This window comes from Notechis scutatus, chromosome 1, assembly GCF_049901735.1.
Source record: "Notechis scutatus isolate UNSWTSFEM ecotype Mainland chromosome 1, rNotScu1.2, whole genome shotgun sequence".
NCBI lineage: Eukaryota > Metazoa > Chordata > Lepidosauria > Squamata > Elapidae > Notechis > Notechis scutatus.
The window spans coordinates 47,206,164-47,234,050 of record NC_142009.1 but is presented as its reverse complement, the minus strand read 5'-3'; the positions used below and the strand labels follow the sequence as shown (position 1 = coordinate 47,234,050).

Sequence of the window (27,887 nt, the reverse complement as noted above, 5' to 3'; positions counted from 1 at the left end):
ATCAGGAGATTTTACATCATATAAAGATTTTTTGAACTCTTTCATTAAATGTTTTAATATGGAAAATGTGTAGCTGAATTAAAGTCATTTTGCAGCCTTGCAATTTATAATTCTATAATCCTGAAAATTTTTAAGAATTAGTGCCTGAATATTTCTGAATTCTTGTATTCTTTTTCCATGCAAAATCCATTTTCCATCTGTTTCTTCCTCTGCTAAGCTGAAAATCATGAGATATTGCTCTGCAAGCAATTCTGGGAACCTTTCCATCTGAAAAATAGAATAAATACTTTAATTATTATCTGTCGACTACTGAATGACCATTGTAGTTCAGTTTGGAGATGAAGGCTTTTTGCAAAAACAATTTTAGCTGCACTGGGAAGAGTATTCCTTCTCTCATGCTCTTTTCTTCTTTCTGCCATGTCTTCTAACCTCCACCAAGTTTGGTAAGATATGTGGTTTTGAGATGGGGGGGGGGATTTTCCACATTGAATGGAATATATGATCCACTCCAAAGTTCAAACAGATGGTCCAAGAAATCCCACCAGCATATAGAAACAGGGCCATAGTTGGAAAGGAATTCTGACTGTCATAAAGTATCAACCAAAGTGCTTTTTTCTTTATATAATCCCTACCATTAGTTTGCTTCATTTAGTAGTTTGACTGAATCACTCTACTTTTTTTTCCCAAGCAAAGCACTTCAGTTCCTGTTGTCTTCTTAATATGTGTTTCTGAGCTTGAGACCTTGCTTAGTTCAGGCTCTATATCACCAGTCTCCTCAGGTGGACTCCCTTCAGTTAACTCCTGTAGTGCAGACTGAAGCTTTATCTGAATCTGAAGATCCAGGTGTACCCTTAATATCTCTTCCATAATAGCTTACTCTAGAAACTAATGTCTTTCCCATCCCTATTGGCATTGATGGGGAGAGAAGGGGATGGGAGTGAAGACTTGGCTCATCAGGAAAGCCTATGGACATTCAATAGAGTTCTGAAGAATTGATAGCATACTCTGACAGGGAGACATGTGTAAGGAATGTCCTAGTGTATGTTTGTACTGTATGTTTTTAAATTTAATACTGCATTGAAGTCTTATAAGTTTTTTGACTGAACCAGCATAAAACATTGAATAATTAATGGATTAAATGATCTGTATGTAGTAAAATAACCAATAATGTAAATTGTAATGTTTGACTATAGTAATTACAAATTCTGCGTGTAGCTTTTCTGAATACTAAATTTGATTCTGGGTTTATTATGCACTTATTAGCTATAGCTCCCACTCTAGAAACAGGCAGCAAATGAAACATACTGTTTTTCCATGTACCTATATACATGCCATGTATATATTTGATAGCTCTGTAGTGAAATCATTCACAATGCAACTAAATTGTTTTCAGACTTGCTTCAGCTGCTTCTAACTCTTGAAAAGGCCTATTTATATGAATCTAATTTTAAATTTTATGTAAAAAGTTAGCTGCACTGGTAGATACCTCATATTTGATCAAATCTCAGCCAATCAGTTTGATTCTTCCTCCACTTCCTTTTGGGTCTCTGGATGATATGAAAATATTTGTTTCTCTTTCTGATTAGGCAATTGAACGCTGAGAGAATTTCTTTTGGTATCACAGTCATCCCAGTGGCAATTCAAATTCTCCAGCTGAAATGAACTTGAAAGAGGATAAACTGTTTTCATAATCATTTAATGAGCAATAGATTACTAAAGAAAGGCATGTGATTTTCCCTGCCCTGACTCATATACTTACATATTCTTTCTCATTTATTTCAGCCAAAAAGTCAAGCTGAATTCATTTAAATAAAAGGTAAGTTGATATGGAAAATTACAGGCAATAAGATTTTGTATGGAAAAAATATAGCAGAGCCAATTGAAAGAGCACCAAAGTCATTCTATTCACATGGCTTGTCCTGTTTCTTTCAAAATGTGCTTCTTTCTATGCCTCAGGTCACTTTCATAAGAGCAATCATTCCATGTACAGCCTATTCAAAATCAATTTTCCATACCTATGGAAAGGTTTGGCATTCACACTAGCAGAAGGAAAGGAAAATGAAGGAATGTATCTTCATATGAAAAACTTTTCACACAATTTTTGGTGCAACATATAGGCAGCCACTTGAATAGCTGATAAGCATGCTTTTGGTATACATTGATGCTCACTTCTTATGAGCTGTCTTCTATAACTTAAAAAGTCTGCAAGCTTTCTTCAGACTAAAGTCACATATACCATATGTTATGCAATTATTGACTGAAAAAAATGAACTTAAACAATGTGCTACAATAGTGCATATGTTGTTCTAAATCGGGGTGCCAAACTCACATTGTCATGGTGGCATCACATCATGTATCGGGACTTTTTCCTCCTTCACTAAACCGGGCATGGCCGTGGCCAGCAGGTGACGCATCCGGCCCATGGGCCAGCAATTTGACATCCCTGTCCTAAATCATGCACTAAAGAAAGATGCAGATGACTTGAAGCAGAGACAGGGGAAGTTTGTAAAACATAGATGATACCAAAGATAATACTGCAATTCATTGTAAAGCAGAAACCAGAGCAAAAAAAAAAAAAAAAGTGAGATGGGAAGAAAATGACCAGAACAAGAGTCCAGCAAACAACTTCCTTTAACTTCCCTTGCCAGAAGAATTCACTGACCTTTTAGTTCCCCACTTCATTCAATAAAGAGATGCTCGGTAGTGCAGTTTTTCAATATATCCACACCAAGCCATTTTGGATTTGATTTTGAGACAACCAATAGCACAAAATGACTTTCTCCAAGCTGATACTTAACCTTGTTCATTGGTGCTGATGGTATTATATTCTGGAAAATCTGGAAGGTACAAGGATATAAAAAGCTGACATGGTGAAAGCTAAACAATTATTTGAAGCATATTTTAATTTTTTTAAAAAAGAATATCTAAATGTAGTAAAAATCTGTGAGTATTTATATTTTGCAATGCAGACAAAACAAAACAAAAACCAGGAAAACTGACAGAAAGTATATTGATCTTGTTATGTGCAATATAGATAATGTATCTTCTGAACTTTTAGAATGCATCTGACTATTGCAATATAAAATAGAAAACATCCTTTCGTTGTCTTTAGTATTTAGTATTTAAGTAAGATATTGCTTTTAAAAAAAGAAATTATGCTATATATTTATGGTTTCCCACAGCAAAATAGGTTGAGGTATTTGGGTATTAATTTCATTTCCAACATGTTTGTTTGTTTTAATTATGAAAAAAATACCATTTAATTTTAAAGCACAACTGTTGAATGAAAAATTATTTACAATTTTCAGAGAGATTGTTTTGTTAATTTTCCACAGCCGGAACAAGGAAGGTCCTTGGGTTCTTCCATATGCTCTGGATTAACACTATCAATCAAAAGGAACTGCATTTTTTTTTCTAGCTTTCTTTCCATAGTATATATTATTTCTGATTGCAAAAAATATGAAACAATACTTGAAGAACAAGAGGTTACAAATGGGAACTAATGACTCTGGGTTACTCATACCAGCTTCAAATCTATATTTTAAGCAAGACAGCTGATTAAGAAAAGTATTTTCTTAAGTTAAAACTTAAAATTTAACATGGACCTAAATTTTCATGTATAGGAATGCAGTTGATCTGAAAAATACAATGTAATCCTTTGTTGGCAGATAAATAAACATAGGGAATCCAGAGAGAAAAATGTAAACCATAGAATCAAATGACATGAAATGGAAAGATTACAGTTTATAGCAAGTAAATATATGGGAAAATAAACCTTACTGTGGCCATTAAAAATAGTAATGTGTGATTGTACAAGCCTCCTTAAGCTATGTGCTGCAAACAAAACCAGAAGCTTCCATACCCAGCTCTTTTTTGGCCTTCATTTCATTTAGGAAAACACTAAAAATGTGTACATGGATAAAAGTGAGATAATATTTATGTATGCAAACACATAAATAGAAATATTTTGGACAGACTGATTGAAATGAATTCACATTTGGGAAAAGAGGAGCATGGGAAAACTGAAACTGATTCATCCTTTCCCACTCTGGACATAAGTAAACATATTTTGGATATTACAAACTGTATCTCTATTCACTTTGGTAAGCTGAACTGCAATAATTAATCTCAGTAAGAAATTCCTCTGTTAGCAGAACTATGAACTTTAGATCAGAAACAGATTCTTTAGGGTGTTGTTAGATAAGTATTTAAGATGTCATGTATCACACAGTTACTTTGATTCTGGTTGCTTCTATTGATCTCTGCAGCAACTCAGGTTGCTTTTCAGCAATATTTTGGATGCTGAATTGTAAACTTGTAAAGGACAATTATGTGTTTATTTGATAGAAAAAGTGAGCAACCTTGTATAAATGGAATGTAACTGCACCAAAGTCAACTCCGGTACTTTAAAACCTCAGCTTAATAATTGATGCTATACATCAAGAAGCATTAAATTAAGGAAGAGGGAGCATAGTAGAAATGAATACATACATGCATGCATCTATCCATCCATCGATCCATCCATAGATACTTTTTTTTTTTTTACCAGAGAAGTATTTTAGACAGTAAAACAATACAAATCTAAAGAAAGTAAAATAAAATAAAAGTGAAGTACAATAAGAGAATAGAAACAAAATAAAAGACAAAGGATAAAACATGTACAGATATAGAGAATTTCTTTAAAGCACTTATAATTCTCTCTCTCTCTCTCTCTCTCTCTCTCTCTCTCTCTCTCTCTCTCTCTCTCTCATTAGATCATACTTCCCTTCCATATTTTGCCCTGTCTAAAAAATTAAGCCATAAAACACAAGGTTGTTTTTTTCCTGTTTTCAGCAAAGTCTCTAAAGGGTTTTGAATCAGCAATAAGCATACATGTTGTTTTTTTCTGTAAATAAACAAGTTAATGTTGCCAATCTTTCCATCTTTATGCTTAGAATAATCTCCCTGCAGTTACCATGTATAAAAACAAGCATCCATAAATACTTTCTGGTTGTCTGTCCAATTGTCCCAGCAAGAGAAGTTCTGGTTTTATGTGAAGGCTAATCTTTAAAAAAATTTACACCACACTGTGTATTTGAAACCAGAAAACATATATTTTTCATTAAACAATGTTTCATCTACTCTTAACTTTATTTCAACAGCTGTACAATATTAGAAAAAAGGCCACAATAAAAATGTGTATTAAATAACCTTTAAAAATACATTTTGTTAGGAGAAAAGCTTGTACAAAGCATGTACATTAGGATAAAGTGGTCACAAAATGATTAGTTTAGAGAAATATGTTCCAAATGTATTCATGGTTCCTGCTGGTTTTAAAAAATAAAAGAGAATAAAAAACAGACTGAATTTAGTAAACATTAGAAAGTAAATTCAGATGTGGCAGTAATTTTTAAAAACTTCTCTATAGCTGTAATTTCTATTTAGCATTTATGTCACAGCTAACTGTCTATTGTGCTCCATAGTCGAAACTAAGCTTCCTTTGTGGAGAAGATAAAAAGAAAGCAGTGCCATCTTCTCCTTCATTCCCCTGCCTGCAGAACAGATTTGGCTCAGCTGCTTCAGAAGCTCTTAAATGGGGACAATGATAATTTTCTTAGACACACAAAAAGACAGGGAGCTCTTCCTGCTTTATACACCAGGCTCCAATTGATGCCACTTAGGAGATGCTGCCAATATTTCTGTATTTTCCTATTGGGCAGGCAGTCATCAGGCGGAAGGAAGAAAAATAATCTTATTTAGCAGGAGCAGCAAGATACTTTGATCTGTTGTTAGCAAATTCAGTGTCTGGAGTATAAATCCATACAAGGTTACCTCAAGGACACAGCACAATTCTCAGGGTGTGACTGATTTGTTTCCTGAGGGCTCTAAGGGAAGAATGCATTCTGTAGGGAGGGAACCAGCCATAGAAAAACTACTGTAATCTTTTTCATTTCTCTGCTGTGGAGTCTCAAAAGTATTTGGTTTTTCTACAGATTTCTACAGATAGCATGTTTCTGAAACCAGGTACCATCCAGATCCTAATTACATCAAATATAATTTAAAGTCAGGCCTGGCATTTGGAGCCAGCATGATGATGTGGAGAGGCTCATGGCTGATGCTGATTTTCTCCTTTTTCAAATGTGTGCCTATTTCTATCATATGTGCATCTCATTGATTTCTGTCCCACTCTTCAGAGAAATATTATTGATCCATGATTGAAAAGTGGTCCTGGGTTTGTGTGATATGTCAAAAGATACAAAGATCATTTGTCTGAAATGGTACAGAGTGTCCTCCCTGACCAGGGGGTTATACTAGAAGATTTCCAAAGTCCCTTCCAATTCAGTTATTCTGTTATACAGTCCCAAAGTAGACTTAGACTAACTTTGTCACTTTAAATGTGCGCTAATCAACATACATTAAAATGAAATTCCATTGCATACAGCTCTGAAAGGGTCACCATCTCCAATATACACTACATAAATATGACAAAAATATAAACAAACAAACAAAGAAACAAAGATATACAAATACCCACATATATTATATGACACAGAATGACACAGAAAACAAGACAGTATAGTCCGGATGTATACATGTACATGGCGAGAAAAACAAATCTTGCAAGTTTACCAGACGGAAGGCATAGGGAACAAAACTGTTACAGAATCTGGTAGTCCTGCTAGAAATACTTTTTTTTTTTTTAAGGAAAATGAGATTACTTTTTATTTTGGCATATATGAAAGCAATTTATATACAATTTATTTATTTAATTTTTATTTATTTGGTTTGTCAATTGCTTACAAGATAATAGGTATAAGTAAAAACATAGTTATGAATACATGGATGCATATAAGAAAAATAAAAAAATAAAAGAAACAATAGGACAGAGACGGTAGGCATGTTGGTGTGCTTTTGCACCTCTCCTACAGACCTCTTAGGAAAGGGGTGAGGTCAATAGTAGACAGTCTAAGGTTAAAGTTTTTGGGTTTGGGGAAGAAACCACAGAGTCAGGCAGAGTATTCCAGACATTGACCACTCTGTTGCTGAAGTATTTCCTGCAATCAAGTTTGGTGCGATTAACCTTGAGTTTGTATCTATTGTTTGCTCTTGTATTGTTATGGTTGAAGCTGAAGTATTCATTGACAGGTAGGACATTGCAATGTATGATTTTTTTACTATACTTAGATTGGACTGAAGGCAGCGTAGTTCTAGGTTTTCTAGGTCTAGAATTTTAAGTCTGGTGGCATAAGATATTCTGCAACGAGTAGAGAGTGGAGAACTCTTCTTGTGAAATATTTCTCGACTTTCTCAATATCAGATACGTAATGTGGGTTCCAGACTGATGAGCTGTATTTGAGTATTGGTCTAGCAAATGTTTTGTACGCTCTAGTTAGTAGTGTAATATTACCAGAGAAAAAGCTACGTAAAATTAGGTTAACAACTCTTAACGCCTTTTTGGCTATGTAGTTACAGTGGGCTCTAGCACTAAGATCATTAGAAATGAGTACTCCAAGATCCTTGACAGAGTTTGGATCATCAACAAGGTCTTGACTATTCAGCCTGTATTTTATTTTCTGAATTGTTTTGCCAATATGTATGATAGAGCATTTATTTGTTGAGATTTGAAGCTGCCATTTGTTTGACCTTTCTGATACATAGTCAAGGTCTTTTTGAAGGGTAGCAGTATTGTCTGTGGTGTTGAACAGCTTTACATTATCAGCAAAGAGAATGCAGTTGCTCTTGATCTGTTCACAGAGGTCATTTAATGTAGAGTATGAAAAGAGTTGGTCCTAGAACACTGCCTTGAGGGACACCACTGTTGAGAGGTACAGAATTTGATAGGACGCTCCCAATTTTGACCATTTGTTGTCTGTTTGACAGGAATGCTTCTATCCAGTTATGCAGGTGTCCAGAGATACCATAAGATTTTAGTTTTAGGAGTAGTTTGTCGTGTACCACTGAATCAAAGGCTTTACAGAAGTCTATGTAGATTGCGTCTATTGCTTTGCCCTGATCGAGTTGTGTAGTCCATATGTTTTTACAGTGTAAGAGTTGCAGATTACAGGATAGTTTTTTTCTGAAACCAAATTGTTTATTAGAGAGTAGGTTGTTTGTCTCTAAGTGGAGGATGATGGATTGGTTAATAATTGATTCCATGACTTTACAGGTGACGCAGCATAAAGAGGGGTCAACTAGGCTCGGGTCTCCCTTTTTGAAGATGGGGATGACCGTGGCTTGTGACCATAGTTTTGGCATGGAGCTGGTCCTGAAAGATTTTTCAAAGATTATGCTTAGAGGTTCGGCTATGGCAGTGGATAGCTTTTTGAAGAAGTAGGCACATATTCTGTCCGGTCCAATAGATAGAGATGGTTTTAGATTGTGTAGTGCTTTTTCAACATTGTCTTCTGTAAAATCGATATGTATTAGATCAGCGGTCACCAACCAGTGGGCTGCGGCTTTGCCTGATTTTGGATAAAAGTCGCTCTTTTTATAAAAAAAAATCAATATTTATATAAGTATGTATAATATATACATACAAGCCATGCCCAGCCAGTCACATGACCACCAAGCCACATCCACAAATTAGGCTATGCCCACAGAACCAGTTAGTGATCCCTGGGATTTAAAATTATGAATTTGGTGGTCCCTGAAGTCCAAAAGGTTGGCGACCCCTGTATTTGATCATTGTAGTTGTCTGTGGTTTGACTAGGAAATACTGGGCATGATCCATTGCTATTTACAAATACTGAGCCAAAGAATGTGTTAAAGAGGTTGGCTTTACTGGTGGCACCGTTGCAGTCTTTGCCATTAGTTCCTTTCAGGGGTGGGATGGACCTTGAGTCTTTTAGTTTGTTGTTTACAAAATTGTAGAAAGCGCGGGTGGAATTGGTGTGTAGAAGGTTTTCCTCTTGTTTAATGTGATAATTGGTGCATTCAGTCTTTATCTGGTGGCATAAAGTTTTGTATCAGCTTTTGAAGTTGGCAACATGACCAGATTTGTTTTTCTGCCAAAGTGATTTCTTTTTGGATTGAAGTTTCCTTATTGTTATGGGTAATTTGTTTTTTCTGGTTTTGGGAGTTGTTATTGGTACATATAGTTTGATGACTCTTTTGACTTCAAGTAAAAATATGTTGTAATGGTCTTCTACAGTATTGCATCCAGTGAATAGAAATTGCCAATCAAGGGATGAGAGATCGTCCTTTTTTGAAGTTATAATTGGGGATTCCGCCATTGTGATGATTTTTGTGTGGACGTATGTACAATATATATATAGGCAGTGATTTTTAAAAAATTGTCACTGGTTGCAGAAACACTTTCTTTAAAAAATACGAAAATAAGTTTTTCTTAAAAAGAGCACAAAATATTCCAAATATATTTTCAAAGGTTTCAAGTTAAACAGAAGAAAGAGCTATTTCTCAAGCACTGCAGCAAGTCCAGGGACTACCAGTCTAATTACTGGAGTTACTGAGTGTCTGGATTTTCTTAATATGTTACTAAAGAGTATATCCACACATATTAAGAAAATTGCCTTGCGTCTGTTGTCCTTTACTTCTAAAGACCACTGGAAAGTCAAAGACATGATAGGTCCCACCCAAGGAGCCATAGAACTAGATTCTGAAAAATGATGGGTTTAAATCAAGGGTCTCCAAACTTGGCACCTGTAAGACTTGTGGACTTCAATTCCAGAAGTCCACAAATCTTAAAGTTGCTAAGTTTGGAGACCTCTGGTTTAAAGCAAGGGTCTTCAAACTTGGCAAGTTTAAGACTTGTGTACTTCAACTCCCAGAATTACTGAGCTAACATGACTGGAGGAGGAATTCTGGGAGTTGGTCCACAAACTATTGACCTCACCCCTTTCCTAAGAGGTCTGTAGGGGGCGTGCATAAGCGCACCAACGTGCCTACCGTCCCTGTCCTATTGTTTCTCTTATTCTTCTTTTATTTTTCTTATATGTACCCATTTCATGTATTCACAACTATGTATACATTTATATTTATTATCTTGTAAACAATTGGCAAATCAAATAAATAATAAATAAAATAAATAAAGTCTTAAAGCTGTAAAGTTTGAAGACCCCAGGTTTAAAGTCTTCCTCTCTACTTTCTATCCTGTGCCTGTCCAGGCATCCTTACAAGCAGAAGAGCAAAATATTTCCTGTTCTATATTAAAAGCATTTCCAGTTTATGTTAAACTATAAACTGTTTCAAATCAGTAATTTTTAAATACTACTAAAATAATAAGCCCAATAATAAACAGAAGCCTTTCAATCAAACTAATGCTATTCATTGAAGGCACAGGTAGTTATCAAGACTCCAGGAAACACTGAATAAGTGTTTAACTTTTTGAAACCTCCTCCCAGAGGGGAGCAACAGAAACAGACTGTAAAATGGGTGTGTGGGGTTTCTAACAATGCTTTGAGCTCTAAGCAAATAGCGCTTATAAGCAATATCACAAACAACTGGAAGCAAGCTTCCTATAATCTTCTTCGCTGTCCTTATCATTCTCTGTAAGGACCTTCTATTTGAGGCACTGCTGCCACCAGTGGTGGGATTCAATTTTTTTTTACTACCAGTTCTGTGGGCATGGCTTGGTGGGCGTGGCAGAGGAAGGATACTCTAAAATCTCTATCAGAAGTAGTATTTGCTGGTTTTCTGAACTACTCAAAATTTCTGCTACCGGTTCTCCAGAACTGGTCAGAACCTGCTCAATACCGCCTCTGGCTGCCACCAAACCAAACAGTGATGCATCTCCCTCAAAACCCTGTAATTATTGTACTCGATTCATTTTATGGATATGGGGACTACAAATTTGATGCCGGTGGGATACATCTCGTCACAAGCTGTACCTTTTATAGTCCTGGTTTAAAAAATTAAAAGTATATCCATTTACAAGGCCCAAATTATTCCAATATCCCAAATATCATCAAAAGCTGTTTGATGAAATGCACAATTGATGAAATTGCCTTACTGATGATGCTGGATGATTTAAAGGCAGGAAGATCCACTTCAAGAGAGTCACAACTGAAAAACTCAGTTTACAGTATAGTGTTGGAATGAATATGGTGGACAGAGCATCTACAACCATCATCTTCTTCCTTATTCCCAGTGCTTTTAGAGGAAGGTAGAGAAGCTTTGGAGGAAAAGATGACGATGACATGTCTATAACTTTAGCAACCTCACCAATGAGGGATAACATGAAGTACAATACTTTCAACAGTAGCTTCTAATCTCTCTGGTGTGATGTGAAATAAGATTGATTTTGCCATCTTTGGCCTTAAGTCCCAACTTCAAAGCTTGATTTCTTACAATTATGACTCCAACTGATGGAGAAGATTCTGGATCCCCCCCCCCCCGCTTCTAAGAAATAAAAGCCATGCAATCAGATGAAAAGATTTGGTATTCTGGCTAAATTCTTGACTGATCTTGACTGAAGACATAATTCACATTGGTTAATATGAGTATACTCTCTCCTTTTTCACTCATTCTGAAATTCCATCTTCATGGAATTTAAGGATTGATGATATATGGCAAGTTGATTTCCACAGTTGTAGATATCAAAGCCTTTCAAGTACAAGATAGTGAAAGAAGCATTTCCCACCCTGCAGCCACCTAAAAATTAAAAGCCAAAATTATTTCTCAACTTGGCTCCCAAACTTATCTCTCAGCTTGCCTCGCCTCCTTTAAAAAAAAAAAACCTATTTGCTGTAAAAACAAGCAACTTATGTTTTGTAGAATCAAGCAAGAGATGAAAGATACCAGAGCACATTTCCCTGGAGGCCACTTGTTCTAATGTAAAGTAAACAATTTTTAGAAAACTCAAAGATTCCTTCTTCTTCCTGCCCCAATAATTCTGTTGTGTGGAAATATAATTACCATATATGTTTTAAGTATGAAGTTTTATTCTGTGTTTCTGCAAAGGAGGGATAAAATCTAAAAATGTATATGCTTACAAGTACCATTGTAGGAGATTAATTTTCGATTCTGGGTTTAGAGATCTTGGAGTGACATCCCCTCCCCTTGTTATTTCATCTATTTCATAGTGTTGTATGTTGCCCATCCTGCATCTCTGACTCTTCTGAACTTGGGATCCAAAATCCTGTCTCTTGATAGCACCACAACATCTAGGTGCTAATATTTTGAACTAAATGTTTTTATTCCACTTTTCTGCTGCCAAACGAAGAAGAAATGGCGGTTTACCTCTTCAGCCAACAAAACACTCATAATTTATAGTTAAAGTTTAAAACATTATGGTAAGAATGTAAATTGAAAAAACAAAGATCAAGCAACAATCTGTGTTATAATAAACTTCTAGCAATAATAAAGTACAATACAATAAAGATAGCAATGACAAATCACCTACCAAACACTGGAAAAGGTCTGTCTCCAGAAACTTCAGAAATGTTAAAAGAGATGTAGCAATGTTTCTTTCTAAGAGGAAACTATTCCACAGGGCCAGGACACCAAGTGAAAAATAGTGCCTCCTGGCCTCCATTCCCCTTATCTCATAGAAGTGGGTTATAACTAGGAACATCTCCAGGAATCTCCTTTAAAGCCTTTCATGGTATAGGCCCAGATTACCTGAGGAACCATCTCATCCCTACTGTATCACCCATTCCACTGATCCAGCAGGAAGGACATTGTTATAGACTCTATCAGCAAAGAATTTTGACTGGCAAGGTCTACGAGGGAAGTCTTTTCTGCCATTGTCTCCACCTTGTAGAACATCTTAAACCTGGAAGTGAGGTTGATTTCTACTCTTTTGGCCTTCAGAAGAGTATTAAAGCTTGTTTCTGTCAACTAATATGGAAATCTGAGAGTGATGCACAGCTCTGGAGTGGCTGGTGCCTTGAGAATGGTCTGTCTTTTTAATTTTGTATATTTTTATATAGTTTTTTCTCTCTCTCTCTCTTATTGTAAACAGCCCAGAGTTTCTTGTACAAGTTGCATAAATCTGATTAATAAATATACAATTGTGGATATCTTGGCAAGATAAAATATGAAAATAAAAATGTTTTTACATGTAAGGCATTTATTCAAGGTCACACACTCTTGTTCCTCCTCCATACTCAATTTTTAGATGTGGCTCACAGAGCATTCTAAAATTTGTGTCCAAATTTTAAGAGAAAACAGGAAATATTAAAAATGTACATCATCTTTGGTGAGGCCTACATTGCAAGGTGAACAGAACGCATTTTCATTTATTTCAAATTTGGATCAAACACTTCTAAACTGGGTTCAGCCAGATGTTGGACTGACATGAAACTCCATTCTTCATAATTTCTTCATAATTTCATTTCTTCATAATTTTGCAGCATGAAGAAATACAACATGTCTTTTGTTGCTTAAATAAAATTCCATGGCTGGAAAGAGAAGAATATATGATCTGGTGATCTGAAATTTTGCTTTCAAATAAATCATATCATTGTGACTAGGGGAGTTTTGGTAATTTCCTAGCAGTTATAAAGATCCAGAGGAAAGATTTGGAAGAAATCCCTAGTTTGTTTTTCTCTTCAGCCAGTCTTTCATCCTGAACATAGGTGTGCTGAAATTTTGCGAGATGCAGTAAGTAGTTGATATGATGCAGAGCAAATAATTATGTTATACTCAGATAGATTATTCTCTTATATTTTCACTTTAAGACTCCAAAGTTTCCCCAATATTCAACATTCTCTGACTCCTCAGTGTGGTGAATGCCATTTTTGAGATTTGACATGGATTGTATTGCTGAAAATGTCATCATACTTTTATCTCAAATGAAAAGATTATGGATATTTAAACAGCTTGAGCATTCTGCAGTGTTTTCCATGAAATCTGAAACAATTCTAAGATTCCATCTTGACCTCAAATTGCTGTTGAAAATAAACGTGAAATGTATAGTCATTTGTCTTTTTCAGTGCCAGATTATAAAGAATGGAATTCTCTTTTTCCACATTTCATGCTGATTTTGGTCATTCAAGTGATCTGAATCAGATTGAGCCAATTCTGGAGTTCCAATCTGGGCCTCTGTATTGGATGGGGCAGAAATCTCCGTACACACAGATAAATGATTAAATATAGGGGATTTTATTTTATTTAAATCAAATCAAATTTATGTCCTGATTCTGTTCATATTTTGATTGTCGGCTCTCAAAACTAAGTATAGTCCTCAGTCCAAAATTGTTCAATAATGATAAAATCTATTTCATAAGGTTGTACAAAATATACTGTTCAAGGGATAAGCCAGTAGCCAGAGGGAAATAAATCTTCTGGAACTTAACTGGAAAGGGTTTGTAGTGTTTCACGTATAGTCCAGAGGATAATGAAATATTCCATTCCTGGAATGAGACAATTTTCACAACACTAATAATTCAAGTACTTTTTCAGCAATCCTTAAAATAGAACTGTACGATTGTTCATTTTTATGAAAGGTAGTCCTTGGCTTACATCCATTTGTTCAGTGACCATTCAGAGCTCTGTTAAAATAAAGGACATATGACTGGTTGATAAAATTCTACCACAGAAGTCATGTGATCGTGATGAGGCGCTCAGACGCTCAGCTTGCAGTTACGATGTTACAGGGAGCTAAAGTCAGATGAACACCATTTGTGACCTTCCCTGCTGGCTTCCCACAAAAAAAAGGTAATGTGGAAGCCAGCAGGGAAATCAGAAGTTGCTCCGATCAATCGCTCTCACCTGTAGCACCCCACTGCCTATGCACAGTCTCTCCTGGCCTCCCCCAACTCACACACCACTTAAAAACCTCTCAAGGCCTTGTAGGAGATGATCAGGCTGAGCCTGAGGTAAAATGCTTCATCAGTCTGAAGCCCCTGAAAGAGACTTAAATTCACCCCCACCCCCACTTTGAAATCCATTGACTCTTATTTGGTGCCAATTCACATTGACCATTAGTAGTTGAGATTCTTATGTATAGGTTGCATGGAATAGACTTGCAGTGCTTTTGAACTCTATCCTGGTACCTTGTATCTTGTGGGATTTCAAAAAGTATGATTCTGAAGTTAAAAGTATTTAATATACATTAGGAAGCATTTTTATTCATCCTGGGGAAGCTTATTATTGAACTGAAATATATTAGCAGTTTTCCACCTTTACATTAATGGAAACACTATTTTGTTTAAGCCTAATGGGGTAAAAGGAAAGAAAATAAACTGTTTAAATATGGTTTCTAGTCAAATCCATGTGAGGTTTACTATTGAATTTATAGGGGCCATGCTTAATGGATATAGCTTATTGGATTCACTGTGGAGTCCTTGATGTTTCATTACCTGACTAGATAACATCAACAATTTTCATCATCACACTCATAAACACTGATGATGTTCTCTATTCATGTAATGAAATATATATAATTTCTCAATCTCTTTACTCTTATTTTTTCCCACAGATTATATCAAATTGTTTTTTGAAGCACTTGTATGCAGAACATGTGCTGTACCATGGAACTATTGCCCCAGTAATAACTAATGATAACAGTTTGCTGTCTTTACTATCAGATGTAGTTCCTAGAAACAAAGATGGAAGCTGCCTGCCTGCCTGCCTGCCTGCCTGCCTGCCTGCCTGCCTGCCTGCCTATCTATCTATCTATCTATCTATCTATCTATCTATCTATCTATCTATCTCTATCTATCATCTTCCTACTAGCTCACAGCAACTCTAGGCAGCTTACAAACAGTAAAAATAGAAAATAGAAAAAAAAAATACTCCTCCCCATTGCACTCCTAAACTCTGGGTTTCAGAGGCTTCTGGATGTAATAATACAGTGATAGAGTAGATTTTTTTTTTGCTCTGTTTTGGCAGGACTCTTATCCCTGCAATTTTAATTTCTTTTTCTGTTATTATTTTCAAGTTATAATGAAGCAATATCTGGTTAAACATTCAACTGAAGGTTTACTTAATAGATTAAAGCACTTTTATAATAAGTAAACAAAGTAAAAAGAATCTTACATAGAGCAATGAGGAAAAAAGTGTAATCAATATCTTTTGCCAGCACATAATACAGACCATTTCAAATAGCAATAGAAAACAGGTTAGAGTGGGGGAGGGTGATTTATAGACTGGGGATATTGCAACCTGTGAAACAAAGGACACTGGTCAGAATCAGCTGTTTTTGCTCTCAGCTTTTCTAGAAGAAAGAATCTAGAGGTTTTCAAGAATTACAATATATGGCAAGTCAAGATAACAGAATAATTGGAAATGCTCAAAGATTAAGATTTCATAATCAATCAATAATAATATTGCACTATATAGTATATGCTCCTATGACAATAGGGTAAGAGTTATGTTTCAGAGTGTTTCATTTTTTATTTGTATGTACAAGCAAGTAAATAATTAAGGGCAATTTCAGATGACCTTCCATTCTGCTTTACTAATCAAATATTAACTGTAGCATCAGTTACCTGAAGGGCTTGTTGTTTTATAATAATATCTAAATAAGAACATAGGCTATATATTAGATCTATTGCCTTAAATTTGAATAGAATACATTGCAATACAGTCATGAGTATTCACAAAGAACAGTCAGATTATGGGATTCTGACCCATGGATTGAAGTTTATTGAACTTTAGGATGAAAAGTGCAGACATTATAATAACTTTAAAATAAGAATTGAACACAGAATTGAGCAAGTATTTATTTATTTAACTTGAACCGTTGAATCATGTAGAACCCACATCATCCAGGTTGGTTTTTATCAGAGAAAAGAATCCTGTAGACCAGGGGTGTCAAACTTGTGGCCCAAGGGGGAAAAAGTCCAGATACGTCACGTGACACTGCCATGGATAATGGATATAGCTTATTGGATTCACTGTGGAGTCCTTGATGTTTCATTACCTAGTCTAATCTAGGTGAGAGATTTAAGATTACGAATACAATATGCATAATATGATGGCTAAACATTTTTTCATGCTTTGAAAGTTAATCTGATTAACATGCTGGCTTAGAAGAGACATTATCTCCCTTATCTCCAGGAAACATTTGGTAGGAATTTTGGAATGCCATCTTGGGGAAACCCAGATTGCAGTTCTGCAACATAATAATTCTGTTTATGAATGGTGTTCACAAAGCAGGATCCACAATTAAAAGAGAAACTGAAAAGAAACAAAATGTTCCTTCTCTGGATGAGCAGAGTTCATTCAAGAAATTGATATACAGTATATCTTCAATTCTAAAAATTTAGAAATTAATTCATATTTTACTTATGGCTATGTAACAACATTCATGCAAGAGGGTTAGGTGGCAGATGAAAGGTTATCCCAAAGTTTGAACATGGCTTTATAAATTCTTTAAGTATCTATTCAGTTCTAAGTGTAATTCATAAATGTGAATACTGACCAAAACAGTGATTAAGACTTTATTTTCATTCCACTTTTAGCCAAAATGATTTAAGGGTGGACCAGTAATGACAATCCCTATTTTTCTCACTGAGTTCTGGTATATGGAAAAAAGAGATACAAGGTCTATCCCACAGCATAAAAGTGAAATCCCAAACAGTTTATGAACATGGAGCAACTTTAGTGGTCAGAGAATGCTGACATTGCTGAAAGTTTCAAAATCCTCCAAAAAGAAATGGGGAGAAGGGAAAAGATAGGAGACTGTATAGTCTAAAATGAATGGAGGAAAAGGCACACAAGTTATTTATTTATTTAGTGATGTTTATGTAGTGTCTATTGAAAGTAGCAATCCTTTGAGAGCTGTATGCAACAAAATTTCATTTTAATGTATGCCGATTAGTTTACATTCAAAGTAACAATAAAGTTATACTAAGTTTCAAAGAACAATCTAAATTCTTGTAAGTAATAGTGCTACAATGCAAATGAGGCACCTACAGGTAGTCTTTGACCACAAGTGAGCCCAAAATTTTTGTTGTTAAGTGAGACATTTGTTAAGTGAGTTTTGCCCCATTTTATGACCTTTCTTGCCATAGCTGTTAAGTGAATCATTGCAATTGATAAGTTAGTAACCTAATTGTTAAATGAATCTGGCTTCCATATTGACTTTGCTTGTCAAAAGGTTGCAAAAGAAAATCTCATTATCTTGGAGCACAGCAATGGTCATTAGTAAGAACCAGTTGCCAAGCATCTGAATTTTGATCACATGATCATGGGCATGCTACAAAGGTTGTAAGTCTGAAAAACAGTCATAAGTCATATTTTTCAGTGCTGATGTAACTTTGAATAGTCACTAAATGAACTGTTGTAAGTTGAAGACTACCCGTACATTCCTTTAACATGGACCCTATTTTCAATAATGATATTCAGCAGATATGAGAAACACAATGTTATTATTGAAGAAAAATGGAACAGAAACAGGAGGGTGAATGTTAAAGTTTACAACGCCTGAAATCCTGAACACAGCAAACATTTTATTGAACGATCCTTTTGCAACATTTAGAAGGAAATTGCTGATTTGTTTTATTCCTACTTAAGGGAAAATGATTCCCATGAAGCAATAGATGGCAGCTCTGTATATACTCTGTATATATGCCTTATGTGGCTGTGTGCATGTGTGTATATGCATGTCCATATATATGTGTATACATACCCACACACTGCATTTGCATTTAATTGCAGAAGCCAAAACCGAAGCCAATTGCAGAAGCCATACACACCCACACCCCACACGCAATTTTCATTTAATTGAGGAATCCAAACACTCTTAAGGATGGTTGTTTAAAGTAGATGAACCGTCTGAGCCCACATTAGGAGAAACATTACCAGCAGGACAATCAGGAACTGGCACCAAGAGCATTTGCAGGACAATGAGCTCTTGTTTTATGCTTGTTTCTATTTCCTTTCCTTCCTATTTTGAAAGGTGATGATAAGCTCTCTATTGCTCTGATATTATGTTGCTGTTTGACTTTTTATATTTTGTGAGTAATATTTTTGCAAGCCATATAAACTGAATAAATAATCTCCCCTGAATGAATTTTAAGCTAAATGGCCAATGGGCCTCACACATTTTCTTAAGGTTGCATTGCTTCAGAGTAAATGATGCAGAAATTCAGTGTGGGGGGTAGTAGACATTTTTGACAGCCTGTACTCATCATGTCAGAGGGCTATATTAATACTTCCATGAAGAAAATGGTTTCATTCAGTTAACTGTGCCAAAGCTTTTGCTGACACAGATGGTATTCCATGGTTCTTTACTTGATTTCCTAAGTTGCCCACATTCAGAATTTCTGCAATGGTTGCTACCTGAAGGCACATTTTGCTAGTAGAGCAATGTATTCCATTAATTTCACCAGCCTGCTGCTTTTATAATTCTGCTACTAGAAGAAAAAATATGTAATTTTCTTAAGTTTATTTTAAATCACAGCTTCCACTGGCAAACAGTATTTTTAATAGGAGAAATATCATGGAGACTCACCAGAATTAATCTAACATGTGCAAGTGCATTATTTGTCAACAATATGTAGTTTATTTCTTTGCAAAAGTCCTAGAAACCTGTTACACTAACTAAAAACACTGGAGAATGTTATGTCTGATTACATAACATTTACCATGATTTTATTAGAAAAAAATGCTAACCATCACGAAACACCTGCATCATTATTACCTTTAATATCATTCCTGAACAAGTTTGAGTTCACTTAATACTTCTGAGTTTGTTTCACTTAATATTTGTTAACATGTTGTAGGCTACGTAGATTCACACTCAGTAAGATTCCTACAGATCTTTTAAAATTTTCTTCATACATTTGAGGTATTAAAATATTTTTAGGATTAGACCATTTTAAAAGTCAGGCAGGAGATTGTTTTTGGGAATGTTACCTCACACAAACATTTTAAAAAACTTATTTTGATAAAGATTACCCTTATTCCCCAAAACAGCAACCACCTTTTGGAGCTTTGTCATATTACTGACAATGATAAGAGTTTGGCAAGATAGATCCCTTAAAAAGGTGAGGCAAATAAAAGACACACTACAAGAATTTTCCTTTGCTCTCACCCTGGCATCTGTGGAAAGTTTCCAACAGTCGTAGCACTTTAGCTGCTACTATTAAAATAGCATGTTATTTTATTGACAATTACTATTAAAATAAATGCTTTTTTAAAATTTGTGCTTGTTGATACTGCTTGTAAGTGATTTTGATAGGCTTTGAATATATTTGTTCTTTCTTCCTTCTATTGTATGTTTATATACATTTTTGCTTTCAAATAGATTTGCAAAGTATTACAGGAAGGCATCACTTGTATCAGTAACACTGGGTACACTATTGTGGATGGGCGCTCTTGTTTCTGTATTGAAATATGCATACACTAAGTATATGCTTGTATATTAATATATCTACAGTAATATCTCTACCTGGTAGTTAATAAAGAATCCTTGATACCTACAACTTCAAGGAGGCATCAGTATAAAACAGATCCAATGAACGTATACAGCATACGGCATAGTCATAGTATAATACAGGCAGTAAGGAAATATTCAAATGCTACCTGAAAATAGTGAATTTGGGAAAAAGACCTCTTGCATGTCAGTGCATTTTAGGAAATGTTCCATGACATTTTATGGATTCTTGAAAATGGTTTCTTTAAAATGTTTTTCAGAATTTATTGTGTTGTAATTATACAAAATACCTTTTGTGGCCACAGACCTCCAAAATTTAAGATTTAAATCATATAATTTCTTAAAGCTTTCTCAAACCCCTGTGACATCACGGCCTCCCAGGGGTCCATGGACCAAAGGTTAAGAACCACCATTCTAGACAATTTCTCTTGGTAACATATACCAACAATACATCATTTTATAAAAATTCTATTTAAGAATTAACACAATGCAAATTTCAGCCCCTTCAGCTACATATATTTGCACAATTCCATCTATATATTATAATAAAAAATATACAAGTGAAACAAGAGGGATTAATAGTTCAAAACTATGTTTCAACATATTTTATTTTTTAGTATTAACTTCCTTGCAAATTTCACAAAATTATGGTTACAAGCAAAAGGTACAGCTTTTCAGTGTTTTTATCTATTAGACCAGGGGTGTCAAACTCGTGGTATCATTTTGTCATGTGACATATCACAACTTTTTTTCCCCATTCGCTAAACCAGGGGTGGGTATGTTCTGAGAGGCACCTATTGGATATTTCAGGCAGATACTGAACGGAGATGTTTTAATAACTGTGCCATGCTTTTTTCAAAAGGCATCTGAACTTTCTGGTTTTTCTTTGAATAAGTTTCGCTTCTCATCCAAGAAGCTTTTTCAGCTCTTCAGGGACAACCATGATCTGGATGACTGAAAATCTCCACTGACTTTTAATAACTGTCTTCCTTTTTGTATTGCAAAGTAAACTACAGAATGCATGTTTGCTCACTAGTCTAAAAGAAGTAACTTTTTAATGTAAACTTGAACAGATATGGAGACATACCTACTGTGCCTTTGCTTGAGCAGATTTGTGCTACCTAGCTGGCTTGTACAACAGGTATTGTTAGGTGTATTTCCTCAATTTTTGCTGGCTTTGCACAAGAATATAGTGGTGTAACAGTGAAATGACAGGTCTAAGAGATACATACTTTCAGGAACTCAGAAGTTACACTTTAAGACAGTGCTGAACAAAATGGGAGTATAGGAGAGGAGTACAAAAAAACCCTTGACAAAATCCTGGTGTCAGGTCCCCTCACTACTAGCAAATATTCACAGGTGACATTCTAAAGTAGGAAGGCTGCAAGCCCCTTTCTTTCCTAACATGGGCTTAAGGCAAATAATCTGGGCCAGTATACAAATGTCTGAATTAAAAAAGAAAAAAACACTATTTGACAGTAATTCACAACAGACTAAGCAGAATCAAGATTGGCAATTGGGACAGCAAATTTTTACGAGGGTGTAATTTTCCGCAGACTCAAGAAATCGGTGAACTACAATACTGAATCCATTCCATCTGGCAGCTTCCCATTAAATTACACGGGTGGCTCTCGAATAAGTCTTTCTTTAATTGCAAGCAACAGCCCTCCACTAAGAATAAGAAGTTAGTTAGCTTTTACTGGGATGTTGTTATACCCGAGAAAAGCCGCCTTACCCTGAAACACGCTATTGCCCCCAAATCGCCCATGCTCCAGGGCAGCTTGGAGTCAAGGCTCCCTGATATTCGGCGACTTCTGACTCGACAAGGCCCGGGCCGCAGGCGTACCAAACTGAGGACGCCGCCGCCGCCACCTTCCCCTCTCCAGGCCCGCCTCGCCCCCAGACCCTCTCGGCGCTCCGCAACCGCCGCTGGAGGGGAAGCCCCGGCTGCCAAAGGAAGGCGGAGTCGGAAGCGCGAAAGCAACGCGGCCGCTGCAGGGCGGGCCCGAAAGCGGCTGGGGGAGGGGTTAGAAACTGGCCGCGGCTGCTGCTCCTGCGAGAGAGGGTCTCGGAGCGAGCGGGCGGCAGGCGGACGGGCAAGCGGACCCGTCTTTTGCCGAGCAACTGCGCCGGAGTCGTGCGGGGGCAGAGCAGCGTCCGCGGCAGGGAGGGAACGCGAGCGGGCAGCGCGTGCCGCGGGTGCTGAGTGGGCAGCCGCAAGCGCGGCGCGAGTGAATGAGTTGCCTCCCGCCCGCCGCTTCTTCCTCCTGCCTTCTCAGACGGAGCCGGCGGCTCGAGGTCGAGCTCGGACGTTAAAGCCTCAGCGCCCAAAATGGACGGTTTCGCCGGCAGTTTGGGTAAGTTGAGGCGCCTGGTAAATGGCTGGGGGCGGCCGGGAGCCGAGTCGGTGGCGGTCGTTTCGGGGAAGCGTTGCCACACAAGTGCGCGTCTCTGCCTGAGCTCCAGGCCAGGTCCATTTCCTCCCTCGGATTCTTTCGCGCGGAGGGACGGGCTAGGGACTTGGGCGACCCGAAACCTTCCTCAGACTCCTCCTTGATCCTCAAGGTGAATGCTTTTTCGCGGCAAAGTGTAACGGCGGAGATTCTTTCCCCTGACCTTCCTCTCTGCAAGGCTTGTCTAACGAAGTCGTTCGCCTGAAAAATGCATACTGGGGAAGGGAGGGAGAAGGCGGGTGGGAAGAGAAAATGAGAGGTTGGTGAATATTGAGAGAAAACCATGGATGTATTTCGGGAGGAAAAATTACAAATTGGAACGAGTAGAGTGATTCTAGGACGTTTAACTAACTTACTGTAGTATATAAATCTGATGCGCACAAATTCATTGTTTTTTTTCTGGAGCGAAGTACACACTAATGTATACATGACTTTATCGTTCAATTGCTCTCTTTTCAAGGAAAAAAACGAGCGGTTTTTGTTCCTGCTACGTTCTGATCTCTCTGACGGCGCTGATAAAACCATAAGTAGATGCATTAAAAACCTTTCTATGGAGAGGAAACGGATAGCATCTTTGCTACCTTGACTGAAGTCTCTCTCCATGCCTCTTCAGTTCTTTCTTTCTTGGGAGTTACTTTCCTCCTCCAGATTTTCTGCAGGTCTTGGTGTGTTTGTGTGTATGTATGTGTTTGTGTGTACACACACATGTATGTATATGTACATATATATGTATATACACACATATATCAGGAAATGATTGCATTGAAGTTATTGTAGGTGAATCTGTTATTTGCCCTTAGGTGGTGAATCCAAATTAATATTTCTACTTACTTCCAGGACAAAGAAATAAAAAACGGACATTTTGTCCCCCCTGTAAATTTCAGAAAGTTATAAAAAATCCCTCTAGTGAAATATTTTCTTTTACTGTAATGAATGCAATAAAACAAGTACTCATATTTGTTATATTTCCCTTAAAATACTAACATGTAATAAGATTTTTTAAAATCTAACCAGAGTACTACAGTTTTTGTACTCAAATAATGTACAGAGGACAAACAGTGCAGTACAGCTCTCAAATGCAAGAAGAGTAAGATACATTTCTGCTCATCCTGTGCATTGCTAATTTTCACCAAAGAAGGAAGGAATGAGGATTCAGTGCCTCATTTCTTTATGGGTTTTTCTATTGCCAGCTTTTACTCTAGAGGCCAGTGGGTCAATTCCACCTGGATTCTTGAGCCCTAAGTATTTAAGGACGTTAAACTGTTTTATTGCTTATTGATAATTTCTCCTGAATTGTGATTTTTTTGGGTAACTTGTCGAACTGAATTTATAATAGATTTTTTTAAAGATTCTGTGGCTTTGCAGAAAAATTAACACATTGTAAAGTAAAATAAATTAATAGGCATATTATAATAAATAGAACCAAATAATAATTGAAATAGATCAGTGTTTACATACTGTATTGTATTTTCTTTAAACAGCAACATTAATTTACACTTGTAAGTGGTGATATGAAAATGAACAATGCATTTATTCCAATTTTCCAGAAATTTCTGGATTGTTTTCCTGAGAAGAGTAGGAAAAATATTCCCTTTCTAATGGCTTCAAAATTTCTGAAAATGTTACATCTTTGCACAAGATGGCAAAGCGTTGCTTTGAGATATGATTCTGATCTAACCTATGTTATATTGATGTCTTATAAAAAGGCTGCGCATTTAGACCTAAGTTAGATCTTGTGCTTATCTAATTTGCAAGTAACTGTGGAGGGAGGGGAAGTGAGGGAGAAATCCCTGAAAGTCATGAATACTATGTTCTTCCATCGAGAGGGTCTTCCCACAGGGACATTTGTCAGTTTTTTTATGATGAGCCAGCAAACAAAACCTAAGGAAAAACAAGGACGAGAACAAATAATCATAAGTTTGAATGTATTTAAACTTAGTCTGCAGCAATGGGCTCATAGAGCTATGAGGCTGTGGGAGAGGTGATCATTGAGGAAAGAGGTGCACTGGTTAGAATGCAGTATTACAGGCTAACTCACTATTCATTCCAGGAGTTCAATTCTGAGTAGCTCAAAGTTGACTCAGCCTTCCATCATTCCAAGGTCGATAAAATGAGGACCCAGATTGTTGGGGACAATTTGCTGATTCTGTAAACCACTTAGAGAGGCCGGAAAGCACCGTGAAGCGGTATATAAGTCTAAGTGCTATTGCTATTAGTTTCTAAGACACTAGGGCCTGGTCCTAAGAACAGGTGGCAGTGGTGGCTCAAGGGCAGAGAAAATGTATACATGAATAAATTGAGTTTATGTAATGCAGGTCATATGAAACCTGGGAATCATCAGTGCAATACATTGAATTAGTTTTGTGATCTGTAATTATACTTTTGAACTGTTTTGGACCAGTTAATAATGACCATAATGAAACAACTAAAAATGAAGTTACAGATTCATATTAATGTATACATTATAGATAGGAAAAATGGAGGGTCCTAAGCCTAAATATTCAAGCAAAGTATGGTATCATTACTCCAATCAATTATACTCCTAAATATTCTTTTACATTTAGGAGTATAATTGATTGGAGTAACGATACCTTATTTTTCTTCTCTGCAATATCTTGACTGGAGAATTAGATCGAAGATTGGAGGTAGAATATATAGCTATTTTTCTTGTATGATTTGAAAGAAGTTTGAAAAACGTTTGGTGCTTACTTCATTTAATCTCTTGCAACCAAGTAGCAACTTATCCAGTTTTTTAAAAGGGAATTTTATTCTTATGTCCTTTTTTAAAAATTGTGACTTGACTACAGAATAATACAATTTCTTAATGTCCTTACCTCCACCCAACTGCCTATTGCATTTAACCTTCGCATCCATACATCTGTTTTGTAATAGCACAGCAATAAATATAAATTATAATGCTCACATAGGACTAATACAATGGCAGCATGAATGAAGATCTGATTCCATTCTTCTTGGGAAAATATTTCTGATAGTCTTGGAATGCTTAAGCAACATGTTGTTGATTTCCATCTGCCCTTTCTCTTTCTTTTTATCCATATGATCATGTTAATTTTCATGGAAAAGCATTTCCTAAATGAGGTTTTCATGTCAGCATAAGTCTCAAATATAGTTTGTTCTAGTTCATTTGGAAAGGCACAAAGAATAGAAATTAATATTTTGCCATTGAGAATTTGTAGATAATGCTAACCAAATGTTGATTTTTAGTTTCTTGAGTTGCAGTTATATCAAAATCTGGTCCTTAGTCCTGTTGAAATTCTAAATCTATGTAGCTGAATAAATATAGGTTAACTAAAACTAAAACTATCTGCATGGCATTAATACTGTAAGTTGATCAGTGTATACTGTTAAGTTCTTCCTGAAAAAAAATCATTGTGATTGGGAAAAAAAAACTTAAGAAGAAGTTGGATTGTAATGCTGCTTTTTTACCTAAGTTCTCACTTGTAGTTTGAAGTGGCCATAATACCAATTTATGCCATAAGTAAGAATTTGGTTTCTGCTCCCTATCAGGTGTAGAATACAGTTGAAATATGAAATATGCTTGTACAAATATAACCATATTTCATTAAAAGTTGGTGCTATTGCATTAGTGAAATTTGTTTTACTGTTTTAAGGTAGAAGATTTAGCAAAATATACTATATAAACATTTCAGTTTTAACTGTATTTCTTTTTATCATAACATTTTTATACGAATTTGTGGAGTGAAATGAAAAAAAGGGTTAGAGATTCAGCATCTGAAGGTCAAAGTCATTTGATGAATCAGTGGTTGGAAAATTGGGTCATTTTCCCATAGTAGAACTAGTTGTCCCTTTCCAAATTTTCTGAAGTACTTGCCCATAGTTGCTGATTCAGGGGTTGAAAAGTTAAATTAAAAGTTAAGGAATTTCCTAAAAAAGCATATTTACATGAAATCTTATTGTAGAAAGTTAAAGCGGAGATAAGAATGTAGAAACAATTGTCGGATTGCTTCTAAGGAAGCATAATTTTTTTTCCCCTGTTGAAATCTCTTCAGTAAAGATTAAGTTTCAAACTTTTAGTCATGCAAATTACTACTGTAATGCTGTACATTATTACTTTATGAAAATAATAATACTGGCCAACCTGAGTGGTATTTTAAAAGGTTTATATTTTATTAGTTGCATCTTTATTTGTATCATTTTTAAACATATTTTCAAAGCAAGCTTCAGAATAATAAAAATATACTGTCTAGATTTCTCACCTAATTCCTATTTTATTTTGGAGCAAAGCCTATTGCTCTAGATGATACAGATTTGGATTCCATTTCTATATCTATGATTTGGGATTTAGTTTACTGTGTTTCTCATATACATCCTGCCTCAATTTAATATGCTTTTGCAGCCTGTGTAGGTTGTTAAGTGATTTGGGGAGTGATATATCAGAATTACAAAATTACAGAATAACAGAGTTAGAAGGGATGTTGGAAGACTTCTAGTCCAGGCCTCTGCTTAAGAAGGAGATCCTATACAATTTTAGACAAATGACTGTCCAATTTTTTTTTTAAAAAAACTCCAATGATGGAGCACCCATAACTTCTAGGCAACCTGTTCCACTGATTAACTATTCTCACTTACAGGATATTTCTCCTTAATTCCATGTTGGATCTGTCTTTGATAAGCTTCCATCCATTGCTTCTTTTCTTGTCTTCAGATGCTTTGGAGAATAAATTGACCCCCTCCTCTCTGTGGCAGCCCTTCTGGAAGTTGCTATCAAGTCATTCCTAGTGTTTCTCTTCATTAGAGTAGACATAATCAGTTCCTGCAACCATACATTATATATTTGGTTTTGTGAGTTACATCACAGTTTAGGGATGCTGCACAAATCCTGAGCTTGAGCTTGAGCTTGAGAGGATAAATCACAGGGTGTCAAATAACCCAGGGGTCCCCAACCACCGGTCCGCGGACCGGTGGTCCGCGGAACAACTCCTACCGGGCGCGGCTTGCTGGCGCCGCCATCTTTTTGATGAAAAAGTGCTTCCGGTGAGCTTTTCCAGGTAGAAAGCTTGTTTTCATCAAAAAGATGGTGGCGCCAGCGCTTCTGGTGAGCTTTTCGGGTAAAGCCATTTCTACCGGAAAAGCTCACAGCGCTAGCGCCGCCATCTTTTGATGAAAACGTGCTTCCCGTGAGGTCA

General features: G+C 36.3%; 1 protein-coding gene and 2 long non-coding RNA genes across 4 annotated transcripts in view; 2 read left to right on the top strand and 1 right to left on the bottom strand.

The window, feature by feature from the left end:
• LOC148132784 (uncharacterized) overlaps window positions 1–3,929 on the top strand; it is a 190,138-nt gene extending 186,209 nt beyond the window's left edge. Inside the window, exons 4-5 of the long non-coding RNA XR_015749213.1 lie at window positions 1,783–1,816; window positions 3,336–3,929. This is a non-coding gene — a long non-coding RNA (uncharacterized LOC148132784). The remainder of the gene's footprint in view (window positions 1–1,782; window positions 1,817–3,335) is intronic.
• LOC148132783 (uncharacterized) lies at window positions 24–27,513 on the bottom strand. The gene is made up of 4 exons (XR_015749212.1): window positions 27,331–27,513; window positions 22,002–22,920; window positions 2,663–2,837; window positions 24–267 (listed from the first exon to the last, which is right to left on the bottom strand). It is a non-coding gene; the product is annotated as an uncharacterized LOC148132783 (long non-coding RNA).
• EML4 (EMAP like 4) overlaps window positions 22,337–27,887 on the top strand; it is a 144,855-nt gene continuing 139,304 nt past the window's right edge. Inside the window, exon 1 of one of the 2 annotated variants that reach the window (XM_026683363.2) lies at window positions 22,337–22,623. In XM_026683363.2, the coding sequence (XP_026539148.2) occupies window positions 22,599–22,623 (25 nt within the window). In that variant the 5' untranslated portion in view covers window positions 22,337–22,598. The remainder of the gene's footprint in view (window positions 22,624–27,887) is intronic. The other variant, XM_087963050.1, reaches the window with a different exon arrangement.